This window comes from Octopus bimaculoides, chromosome 6 (assembly GCF_001194135.2).
Source record: "Octopus bimaculoides isolate UCB-OBI-ISO-001 chromosome 6, ASM119413v2, whole genome shotgun sequence".
Lineage (NCBI taxonomy): Eukaryota > Metazoa > Mollusca > Cephalopoda > Octopoda > Octopodidae > Octopus > Octopus bimaculoides.
Genome location: NC_068986.1, coordinates 45,766,899 through 45,779,554, shown reverse-complemented (window position 1 = coordinate 45,779,554; position 12,656 = coordinate 45,766,899). Strand labels below are relative to the sequence as shown.

Below are 12,656 nucleotides of genomic sequence, written 5' to 3'. Positions count from 1 at the left end.
TATATATATATATATATATATATATGCGTGTGTATATGGATACATGCATAAATGTCACAAGTTTTTATATTCAGTATATTCATTGGTTACATATTGTTGTTAGTTGTAGGTGGCGTTAACATACTTTTGAATCAAGAAAACTTCAGAGACTGCCGAAACAGTCTAGACGATTATGCCAAGACAGATTGCCAGTAAGTATAAGCAAATATAAACATAAACAATGAAAAATAAAAACAAAATCTAATGAAAACACAGAAAATACAGAATCATACAAAAATACGCAGGAAGCTAAAAAATAAAGTACAAAAAACCGTGCAGAAACACAAAATAAACACACATGCGCACCCACATAGATTGGTGTATACTTGTTTTGTGACTAAACAATGAATGAATCCAAGCGCGATGTATAGAAATCGTGGTCAACTTGATACTGAGATCCCAATTCAAGAAACTTTGGGTTGACTGAATTAATGTCAGGATGCAACATTTAATACTATTAGTTGAGGTAACAACCCGAAGAAAAACAAACGATCTATCAAGTTATCTTAAGCACCACACTCCGGATATTTTCCCTTATATTTTGATATTTTACAACTTACACTGAAGATATATATGCTATTTACTGATAATCATGTGGACTCTAGAAGGTATAGAATCTCTGATGGGTTGAGAATACGTATTTGACAGGAAGTCATACACATTTGGTCTCCACCATCTCTCATCTATGCTACCGAGAAAACATAGCGTGCATCAGTTAACACAATCTACTAAACCATTTCAATAGGCTGTCCAAAAGAGGCAATCCAACAGATGTAAAACAACTGAAAATAAGAAACTGCTCATATCTGAATGCCAAAACTATTTCGTCATGCTGGTTTGATGAAAGTAACAAAATGGACATCAACTTCTATTGAGGTAAAAGAAATAACGAGTTCAAAAATATTGTTGAGTCTAGCCTTTATGACCACGAGAGTAGGAGTTATCGAGTGTTATTCTTAACGGACAAAATTCTGAGTACTCCTCTCCCGCCACCCCGATAAAGATCCATTATGATAGAAAAAGAGCATGACGACAGGTGATATCAAAACTGGAAGTCATAGTTTTGGACCTGCATACCGCTGCGTGTGGTTGTGCAGTCTCTCTTCGCTGTACCCCATAGCAGAAACGAAGTTAGGTGTATTCTGGTGACTAATGTGAAAGTTTCTTTAGAATTGTTAATGCTCATTAGTAGCACAAAGGACTGTCAAAAACGTTCGAAACGTTAGCTGTTCTTCAAACTAACGAGTCAATGGAGAAGCCATTACGTGGTCACTTAACTGCTTGACTAGCAACCAATTCGAATTATTATCTAAAAAGTATTGATGAGGCTAGGCCTGAGGCCAAACAACAAACTACAGCAGCAGAAATCACAAAAATAACAAATAGCCAGCTGATCAAGGCAAGTAGTTAGCCTAGTTTTTGTGGACAAGATTAAACGGAAGGAAAAACAAAGGAAGCACTCATTTGTTATGCATAGAACATGCATACTTCATTTGACAGAGGCAACAGAACAAGTCTTTTCAAGAAATCAGACCTCGTAACTATAAAACTGGTAGGGCAAGATTAGTATAGATGATTAAACCTTGTGAACTAGGCGATGGCCACACGTTTTTCAAGGAAGATCGGGAGAGAAAATCAGATCCATGGAATTAATCTAGTTTTTAAGTGTAAGCGAATGGTTTTTAAATTCCCTTGTATTTTTGCCTTTTTATCAGTATATATACACCTGCCCTGAGAAACAAGGAAGAAGAAAAGAAATTATACAGTCCTCTTCATTTTTCAATAAAGATAATAGTTGCTATTTATAAGCTTGTCCTACTGTGAATTTAGATGTCAGAGTCGGTTGTTACCACTAGTGCTACGAACGTACTACGAAGCCTCACAAAATTGAGGAACAAATAGAAATAGTTTGTTCCTTCAGAATAAGTTTGCAGCGAACCACCACAGCATTAGCTAGCTTTTTAAAATATTCAATAACTATATGAATACGTGAATACATCTCAGGTTTGACAACGGTATCTATTGATTATGGTTTTTATCCGTAAATGGGATACTGCAATATAAAGACCCTCAGGACCATGTGATGAGCAAACTGTTAGAATAAACAAACTCGTAGGTAAACATTCACTCACTACATTTCCTAGATGCATTTCAACGAAGAAAAATTGATACTGAAGAATCTTAGAAGAGGACTGTGAAGTTTGAGAAATGAGTCTATGAGATTCTTTCAATGACGAGAAATAAAAAAATTAGTTACCATTGAGATACACTGATTTCATCCAGACAATACGCAAACAGTTATGAACCACTGACACGAGACCAAATTGAAAGGTGGAATTCGTTGTTGTTTAGTCATATGTCAACATTGGTTAAGCAGATCTATGATAAAAAGTGTTCCAAATGTTTGTATTCCAGACATAATATAAATTATTGAAAGTCTAATTTTTTTAAGAATGTGGGGTGTGGTTTGTGGGATATTCGGTTGCTGTTTCTGTGTGCCTGTTATAATGAAATAATGGTATCTGATATTAATTGTTATTAATAATCTTTTACAGACGTGCTCAGAATATTCACTTCTGTACTGAAATACTCAATGGACAGATAAAAAGTCGTGGAAATCAGGAACTTAATCGCCTGAAATGCAGTGAGTATATAATTCATATAATTCAAATATCTAGTATTCGATTCTCAACTATGAAGTGAGATGGGATATCATATCTTGCTCCAAATTAGAAGCTATTGCATAACTTCCAAACTCGAATTAGCGGGAAAGTACTGACTCTAAAACTGAGACTTGATCATGCTGAGATCAACTATCAATTAATATATAAAGCAATGAACATTTAATTGTTCTCCCTGTCTCTATACACATATATGTATATATGTGTCCTTCCATCTTTACTCAACTAGGATTGCTCTATATTTCGAGTAACGCTCTCTTCATTTCTCTCTCAATTTATTCACTTTCTTTTCTTTATGCACTCTCCTCCCAACCTTAGTCGCACTTTACCCCTTTATAACCCTTCATATACTTACTGAGTCTTAACTCTCCCCCATTTAATCTCCTCTCTCTTTCTCTCCCCCTCTTGTTGCTCTCCTCTCACTATTTTCATCCTCTCTTCTCTCGGTCCCTTCTCCCCCGCCACTTGATCTTCTCTCTGTCTCAGCCTGCTCTGTCTTTCATCCACTTACTCTCTTTGTCCTGACATATCCATTTCATCTCCTTTTTGACCCTCTTCTCTCCCCTTTTACTTGCTTCCGCCTCTGTTTCAAGTTACTCCCTGCTCACTCTCCACTCATATCCTCATCATTTCTTCGCTCTCTCTCTTCCTCCCCCTCTCTCTCACTCTGCAACTACGAACAAATCATACATGCAGTGACACAACCACCACAAGGAAGAAGATAAATAGCGCAGCAAAGACATCGAGAAACTGGACGACTACTGAAGAAGATTTGTTCCTTAGAACTTGGACCATAGCCGAAAATGATTCACCCAACTAGCTTATTGCAGCAGTACTGAAAAGCAATGGGTTTATCAGATCCTTGACGCAAATAGTGTGGTGAATTCATCCGCTCATATGCACTTATTAGGTCACACTTGAACAAACTAGATACCATTTTTAAAAGTGGTGAGCCTCCAAGTGAAACGCCTGATACAGAGAAAAATACCAGTGTGGCAGCCACATGTGGAAAGCTCAATAAGGAGGGCGACAACAATAGTGCAACCATGAACGAGAATATTCATATTTAAAGAGATGTAAAAGCAGAAAGAAAAGAAAACAAAAGCTCCCAAGAGAAGCAGCCCCAGCGCCACCTCCCAAAGTAGCGAAGGAAAAGAAAGAGTGATGAAACCGAATTTAAACTTAAAACAAAAAGGAAATGTAAAATAAACAAGAAAACGGTACATGAAGCACGTATCAACTGTAAATTCTACATAAAAGGTGTCTGCTGGCATAGTGAATAACTACCGCTTTAAGCAGCCAAAACTCAAGCCAAACGTATCTTATGGCAAAATCACTCTCTACTCTAGATAGAATGAAACCATCCCCAGAGGAATCCACATCCTAATGCACACATACAGTACAGAAAAACCATCAAAAAACTGTTTGTAGATGGAGCGTGAGCAGCAAAATGTCTAAGTGTGGTATACAAAATAATGTAGCAGTTGGCCTGGTTACAAACAAAACTAAGCCACGCACACCCACACACAAGACTGCCACAAATAATAGATCCCGGATGTTCACTATTGTAGTGAAGTCGACCGTCACACTAACTCTACTGATAAGTATCAGAGGCTTCTCGCAAAACAACAGCAAAAAACAGTCCTCCATACTCTACCAACATGCCAAAGACCAGCATGGAGGCAACTTGGGTCAACTTGACATCCGCATCTTATCCAAGCACCCAAAAGACCCAACCCTAAGACAAATACGGGAGTACGTCCTTATAAATGAAACTTCCCCAATACTAAATAGGAAATATACATAGATATCATACCCCCATGCCCACATTTTACACAGGTAAAGTAGAACAGTTGATGGGCTTTTATAATAAATTTTCGACGGAGATATTTCCTTCAGCCGTGACTCAGGAGAATTTTTGAAAATTATATGTACGAGGATGTGCTGAAAAGTTCCTGGCTTTGGGTGAAAAGAAAATGCAAGAGGATCAGTAAACTATGATTTTATTCAATGTAGTTCTCTCTCAGATAAGCACACTAACTACAGCGGGCCTTCAGTTCTTTCAAGTCCTGTAGAAGAACTCAGAAAGTTGGGTTTCCAAACAGGCCTTTCGCAATACTCTTAAAGCCAGGAACCTTTCAGCATCCTCTCGTATATAGGTATTGCTATCTGGTAAGAAGCTTTCTTCGCCGACCAAAGCCTTTTGAGTGGATTTTCTATATGGAAACTGGAAGAATCCCGTCGTATATACATATTTATTTATATATACATGTGTGTGGGTGTTTGTCCCCTACCACCAACACTTGACAACCGATATTGGTGTATTTATGTCCCCGTAACTTAGCAGTTCAGCAAAAGTGTCTGATAGAATAAGTACTAAGCTTAGGAAAGTAAGTATTGAAGTCAATTCTTTCTACTAAATTTCTTCAGGGCTGTGTTTCAGCATGGTTGCAATCTAATGACTGACACAAGTAAAAGGTAAAATATATATACATATATATGTGTGTGTGTGTGTGTGTGTGTGTGTGTGTGTGTGTGTGTGTGTACGAGGGTAGTTGAAACGTCTATAGGCTGATCAAGATACTCTCATGGAATGTGACCAAATGAGGCTTATTTTTCTACATAGTCCCTCTTTTGGTTCACGCACTTCTTTCATTGGTGTTGCAGTGTTTGGAACCCATTAGTGAAGAAGTTTCGTCCTGTTGATCAGCAGATATGACGTTATCAGCTCTGCAACACTGGTTCCTAGTCAAGTGTTTGTTCATGCTGGGTAATAGATGATAGTTAGATGAGGACAAATCAAGAGAATAGGGAAGGTGATCAACCAGTTCAAAGTCAGTCACGCATAGCAGCCATTGAGAGTAAAGACTTGTGTGCTGGAACATAGTTCTGATGAAATAAGATCCCTTTCATCAGTTTTCGAATCGAAACGTGCGCATTTATATAATTACGAACGTAACGGCTATACTTTCAAATTATGACATTGCTTTTATTTTTTGTTATCTTTATAGAGGAGGAAGCCAAAGATTGTAAAACAAGTAACATTCAGATTTGTAGAAGTTCAAAGTTAAATTCATGCAGGTAAGATTAGATACAATATCCGAATTGTCATGCATTTCCATGTCATGTATTTCATGTAAGTTAAGATGATATTGAACTAGCTGCTCTCAAAATAACGTAACGAAGAGATCACAGTCAAAACCATTAACAATAGTTCAGCCTACGTGATTTGTTATCACAATTATATCACAATTGTTCTATAAAACACGAAAAGAATTAGTAGAAATACATTGTAAGAATGAACTAAAAATGTTGCACCTATGCGATGAGAATTCTCTTATACGCTTTTATCTGAATGTGAAAATCGAGTATCTAGTGATACGTAACCCCTACTGGATGTATTTAATGTGTGTGAATTCAAATAGTCAGATGGAAGATATGAATACGATAAAAAAAATAATATTGATACATAAGTCAGATATCATCAGTCTCAAATAGTTAGCGATACATAAACGAAAGTATTCAGAACACATAGACAAAACTATTGGGTCATCCCATAAATAACGCGCTTTTTTATGCATCTTTTATTTTTCAGAATTAAGATAAACAAAGTTCTTTTTTAATCTAAAACATACTCTCCCTCATTTTCAACAATGCTCTTCCATCTATCTGGTAGACTTGCAAGGCCTCTCTTCCAAAATTCACTTGTCTGTGACGAAACATACTCTTCCAGTACTGTTCTGACCTCGTCTACAGAATTCATATCTTTTTCCGTCCAAATGTATTTAAAGACTGCAGAATGAATGATAATCAGATGGGGCAATGTCTGATGAATATGGTGGGTAGGGCATCGTTTCCCATTAAAGCTGCTCTAACCTTTGGAATGTCATCTTCACTGTATGTGGCCGAGCATTATCCTGATGGAAGAATACTCTTGAAACTAAAGATAGTCGCTTTTCTTCTAGCACTGACTTAATCCGCTCAAGCTGCTCGCAGCAGATCTCCTTTGTTATCGTTTGGTTTGAGTTTAAAAGTTCAAAGTAGACTAAACGTTTTTTTTTTTCTCACCAAACAGATAACACCAACTTCTTTAGCCTGGGATGCCAGTGTTTCTCCTTTCCCTAATTACTGTCTTCAGCGCTTGACATTTTTATAGTGAAACCATTTCTTGTCACCAGACACTATTCGGTCTAAAAAGAAGTTTCATTCGTGAGACGTGACAGCAAAGAAGAGCAGACATTCACTCTCTGCGCGCGATTAGACACGGAAAGTTTGTGAGGAACCCGTTGACTCAATTTGCAGGTGTCGATGAATGACTGAATGAGCAAATCCAACCTTCTCTACTAGTTCCTCAACAGTTACGATGGAATTTTGTTCCACCAGAGTTTGCAAGACGTCCTCGTCGAGCTCTACAGATCTTCTAGGGCGAGGCCTAATTTCTGGAACCACCGTTGACACTGACTTACGCTTATTGTCCGATCCCCACATATGCATTAATATTCCTCACGCTTTCCGTTGCGTTGTTGCCTTTATTGAGCTCATAAAGCAAAATATGCCGAATATGCTCCTTTGTCACTTCCATTATAGCTTTGAAAAAATAACTGTTAAAATCGAACAACACTCTTCAAAATTTGCACTAAGAATAAGCACAAGGTAAAATTACTACCAATTTTTATAGCAAGTTGATGCAAGTAGTTTATCCCTCCCCCTCCGACTTCTAGTTCATGCAATTGAAAAAACCGCATTATTTATGGAATGACCCAATACTTTAGATAGGAAAGCACTATGAGATGATCTGAGACTAAACAAGAATAGTACTTACTCCTATATAAACATAACACATATTTTTCCTTAGCTTACGCTATAGGACACTGTCATTTGGAAATTATATGGTTTTCGGTACCTTCCGACAATACCGCTGCCTCTAATATGCCAAGTAACATTGATGCTATCAAGGAACGTTTGGATTCATTTGGGTATAATCATGCTTTTATTGTTATCCATGCGGACATCTCACGAAACCGCCTGCAGCTATACCTAATATTGTAATTATGTAACATGAATTCATTTTTACTATTTTCTAGGGAGTTTCTCTTCGTTCTCAGTTGCTTTCCTCCTCCATGTCTCTGCCTTATTCAAAAGGAAGCACTAGTGACTTCTCTCCCTCTCTCGTTCTCTCCCTCCCGTCTCTCTCTCTCTCTCTCTCTCTCTCTCTCTCTCTCTCTCTCTCTCTCTCTCTCTCTCTCTCTCTCTCTCTCTCTCTCTCTCTCTCTCGCTCTCTCTCACTCTGGAATTTGCCAATGATACGTCCAATACAAGCCGAGTAAATAGGATATTGTGGATCTATATCAAGCATGGGCACCCCTCTCGAGAAATGGGCTATGTGAGATATGCTTCATAATGACAAAAAAGTATCGAAGTAATATTTGTTTAGGTGTGCCATTTGGAAAGCTCCATAGGCTGCATGGTTTTTCTTTGATCGCATCGTCTTCCATGCAACGTCAACGAATGTCAGCGGGCAAATGACCACCTTGCCAATTGCCCTTTATATACTCGCCGGTAGGCTCCGACAACTAGCGCCAGGTAACTGTCACAATCTGAGCTTCAACAGCCCGCATCGACTGACTGTCACGTGGCGCAGTCTACTGACTAAAGGAGGGGAAAGGCGCGCAATGAACGAGATGGTTCCCTCGGCCCAGCCGTCAAGCAGCAACGCTGTGTAAATACCAGCCAGTCTCACCTGGCGACGCTATCTCTCAGTCGGCATAGTATGGCTTTCGAACCATTTCGTGTCTTTTCGTTTCAGCCATATATAGAAGCTGGCCCTGTTGACTGCCTCCTGTATCTTCTTTATTACTTTTCTCAGTTCTGTGCTTTAAAAATGCAAATCTTCTTTTAAATAACATTACTATTTTCCTTTCAATGAAGCCTCTAGCCCCACTGCCAGGTGGTAATACTCGACAGTCCACCCCTGTTCCCCGCACTCTTCGATTAATTTTCCATACCTCCTCTCTTTCCGTTGCTCTGCATTAGAGATGTTCTCTTCCCACGGCACTGCCAGTTATAGTAAAATTCCAATTTTCCGGTCTGTATTCCATAAGATTAAGTCTGGTCTTTTTGTTGATTTTATGAGTGGACATATTAATAATCTTTCCAAATCCGCGGCCAGCTCCCAGTATCCTTTCCCTATTTCATCTGTCTCGTATACTTTTTTTGAAGGCCTAGTCTTATATCCTTTTACCTTCTTGAAGTATATTCTTCAGCGTTTTTTCACTTTTAGGTTCTCACCCCTATTCTATCTCTCGATTTCCCCCTTGAGTGGTGCACTTATGACACCGAGAACTTGGTTGTGACGTCATGTATATTTGTCTAATGCTAGCCTGCAGTTTGACAGAACATATCTCACCGTCGCTTTCTGATCGCACTATTTACTGCTTCTTCCGCTTTCCATTTCTTCCCTATTCCTACCTCTGGAGGATTTTCTCGGATGTTCTGATCTTTCGAATACACCTTAGCATCATTAGCGTCCTCACCTATTTCCTGCCTCATAGTCTTCGACGATTGATGTTATCGGTAGTTTCATCACGGGCTTTCCACATAGTGCAGTTGTATTCAGCAGTTTTGGAAGACCTAGCCATTTTCTGATAAACACACTGCATCTTTGTTCTATGCATGTGCTTAGTGCCTCATTATGTTTATTTAGCAGTGCTGGAGAGTTGAGCGTTGACCTCGGTAGGGAAGTCCTGAGTCCAGTATTGACCATGATAGAGTATAGGGTATATTTGTATTTTTGAGATGATGTATCTGGTTAGCAAGTGTTGTAGATTTACTATGTTTATCGTATCTAAAAGAATGGAAGTGAGCGGCATATCGTTGCTTAAAATGTTTGGTTGATCCTATGTATATGGCTGTAGAGTTGTGTAATAGATAAAGGACAGTGCATTTGTAAATTACATTATATCTTTTGCAATGGGTTTGTAACGGGCAGATGGTTCCATCTGTAATGGGGAGACGGCAATTACAATTAGGTGAATTTTGGGGAGTGTGCTCAGTAATAGAGGAGGTAGTATCGTCAGAGGAGAGGTTATAGAAAGGGGTAGAAAATTCTATATTATTAGTATTATTACCGTTATCATTACCAACATTGCTATTATTACTATTGTTGTTATTAATTGCACTATTTGTAAGGGTGGTAGAGATTGTGGTGGTGTCCCGGGGCAGTGTCAGTAGGATGGGTTGGGTTGTGGTTGTGGTCTAATATAAGGGTATCTGTGCTGGAGTTGTGTGTGTGTTGTAGTTATGTGAGTTTTGATAGTAAAGAATGAGCTTTTGCTTATTAGAGGCTACTACAATAGATTCGAAGTTGGGTGAAGTAGAATAAGATAGTTTCAGGGTGGATCGATTAAAGGTAGAATGATATTCTTTAATATTCTTTTGATCCATCCTTGCAGATATGAATGTGTGTGTGTATGTATCTGTTTGTGGGGGGATGCGTGCGTGTGTGTGTGTGTGTGTGTGTGCGCGTGTATGTGTTTGTGTATACAATGCCTGTGTATACAATGCCAATATGTCCGCCTTTTTCTTAAGACAGCAGGATGTGAATTGAGAGAAACTGGCTGTTATTTCTGATAGATCAAGCAACAACATAGAGCTTCCCTCGCCTCGTTGACTAGTCTTTCTAGAAGTTATCTAAGGTGTGTGTAACAACAGCTCCGCTTCAAATACGTCAGTAGTAATACAATTACGGTTTTATTGACTTTGGTGTAAATCAAAACTGATCATGGCTGAAATATTTTCTCTCGCCACCGAGGAATTCAAGTATTTGAGATACAGATTTGGTCTCTATTAAAACTTCATATGGTGACCGAGTTTGCGTTGCTTGCGCTTTGAGAGATTTGAATGCGTTGATTAGGTGTAAGAAGATCGTAGTACAAAGCCTTTTATTGGTACAGTTGAAGGCGACTAGAATAGCGCGTCTTCTTTAGAGTATATTCTATGTTTTCAAGGACTCTTTTCAACCACAGCAGAGGTCGGGATTTTGAGTCTAGACACTTTTATTACTGTTTTTGATACTCTCTGTTGGATATTACGCTCGATAACTTCCTCTTCTGATTTCATACAATAATAGGATCGAAGGTTTGGCCATGGATGTAGTCATCTGGTCTGGTGCACACGCACACACACACACACACACACACACACACACATGTACGTACGTATGTATGTATGTATGTATGTATGTATGCATGTATGTATGCATGTATGTATGCATGTATGTGTATGTATGTATGTACATGTGATGGGTATCTGTGTTAATATAATTATATAGGAAAGCGGCGAATTGGCAGAAACGTTAGCACGCCGGGCGAAATGATTAACGGTATTTCGTCTGTCTTTACGTTCTGAGTTCAAATTCCGCCAAAATCGACTTTGCCTTTCATCCTTTCGGGGTCGATAAATTAAGTACCAGTTACATACTAGGTCGATCTAACCGACTGGGCCCCTCCCCAAAAATTTCGTACCTTGTGCTTAGAGTAGAAAAGAATATAATTATATAGGAATGTATAATTTAGAATTTATTTAAAGCAAAGATTCTCAACCCATTTTGGCCAAACGCCAGCTTTTGACCCTTAGAGTCACAAATGCCCTCCACCCCCTAGAAAATGTTTTATTTTAAAATATATCACTTATTTTGATATCAGTAGATATTGATTTAAAAAATATAGGACGTCGTTTTACATATGCGCTTGTACGCAATCGGGAGTACAGATGTAGAAACTGAGAAGCAATAAAAAAAAAACAAATAATAAATTGAAAGTTTGGTAATTGCATTTATTTACACTACGCAACACTTATGAAATCAACGTGTTGTCTATCGAAAAGGTTCTCTTTGGTACAAGTAAATGCTAATGAAATCATTTCAAAGCTTTCCGATTTCCCTTATCAAAGCGGCTAGAACTTGTGCAACAATCTGACATATAAGTAGTCACTCGGGAAGAGGACATTTTATGCTCAAGAAAGAAAGTGTATTTGATAGAAATTGTTGAAATACATATGTACTTCATATGAGTAGAAAATTGTGGTGGATGGTATTTACTATACTTGGATCTAGTTAGTTTGTGTCACAAAATCAGCTCTCTTTTAAAATGACGTAAAATATTCTGAAAATTTGTCATATTAAACATTCATTTCTTATTCAGGATCTAGTTTGTTTCATTCACAAAATTTGCATTTTTTAAAAGGAAGTAAAAAAATCCGAAAATTGGTTATATTGATGCAGTTTTCCACGCTTATTCCTGTGAAACCATAAACTTCTGGAGAAAGAATTTGACACACTCACAATCTTTTTTTAAATTCGTGGTTTTAAAATACGGACAGTCCGAATCTACCATTTGTTTCTCTTTATAATTTCCAAATAATTTTTTAAATGCTTCAAAATCAAAATTGCGTAAATATCTGTGCCAGAAACAGTAGTTTTTGGGAGATCTTTTATTATGACTTACTTTTATTCCATTATTCTAACATCTTCTGAAACTTACACATATACATATATAAACGCATACAGAAGCATACGAATATACACACATGCACATACATACAGAGTTAGTTTTATATACATCTTTGCGTATATATGAATATTTGCTTCTTCATAACCTCGAGAAAATTAAAATATTTCTTTTCTACAAATATACTTCAGATCGTGTAGATTCCGATTAAATTGAAATTCATAGTGAAAACCATTTGCCCCTAAAGTTTTTTTAAATTCTCACCATTAGGCTTTGTTTTATATGTATATATATATATATATATATACATATATATATATATATATACAGGGGTTATGAGCGGTAGTGGTGTCAATTAGACCCAGAGGTTTCAGGTAATGCTGAGTAAGTGCTACGGATAGACCATAGTTAAGCTCGAGGTTCGGTGATT

The 12,656-nt window shown here is 37.8% G+C and overlaps 1 protein-coding gene across 1 annotated transcript in view; it reads left to right on the top strand.

Moving 5' to 3' along the window:
* The window catches only part of LOC106882236 (uncharacterized), a 64,274-nt gene that overhangs the window by 9,392 nt on the left and 42,226 nt on the right, over positions 1-12,656 (top strand). The window contains exons 2-4 of the mRNA XM_014932840.2: positions 104-191; positions 2,595-2,683; positions 5,732-5,801. Of these exons, the coding sequence (XP_014788326.1) occupies positions 104-191; positions 2,595-2,683; positions 5,732-5,801 (247 nt within the window). The remainder of the gene's footprint in view (positions 1-103; positions 192-2,594; positions 2,684-5,731; positions 5,802-12,656) is intronic.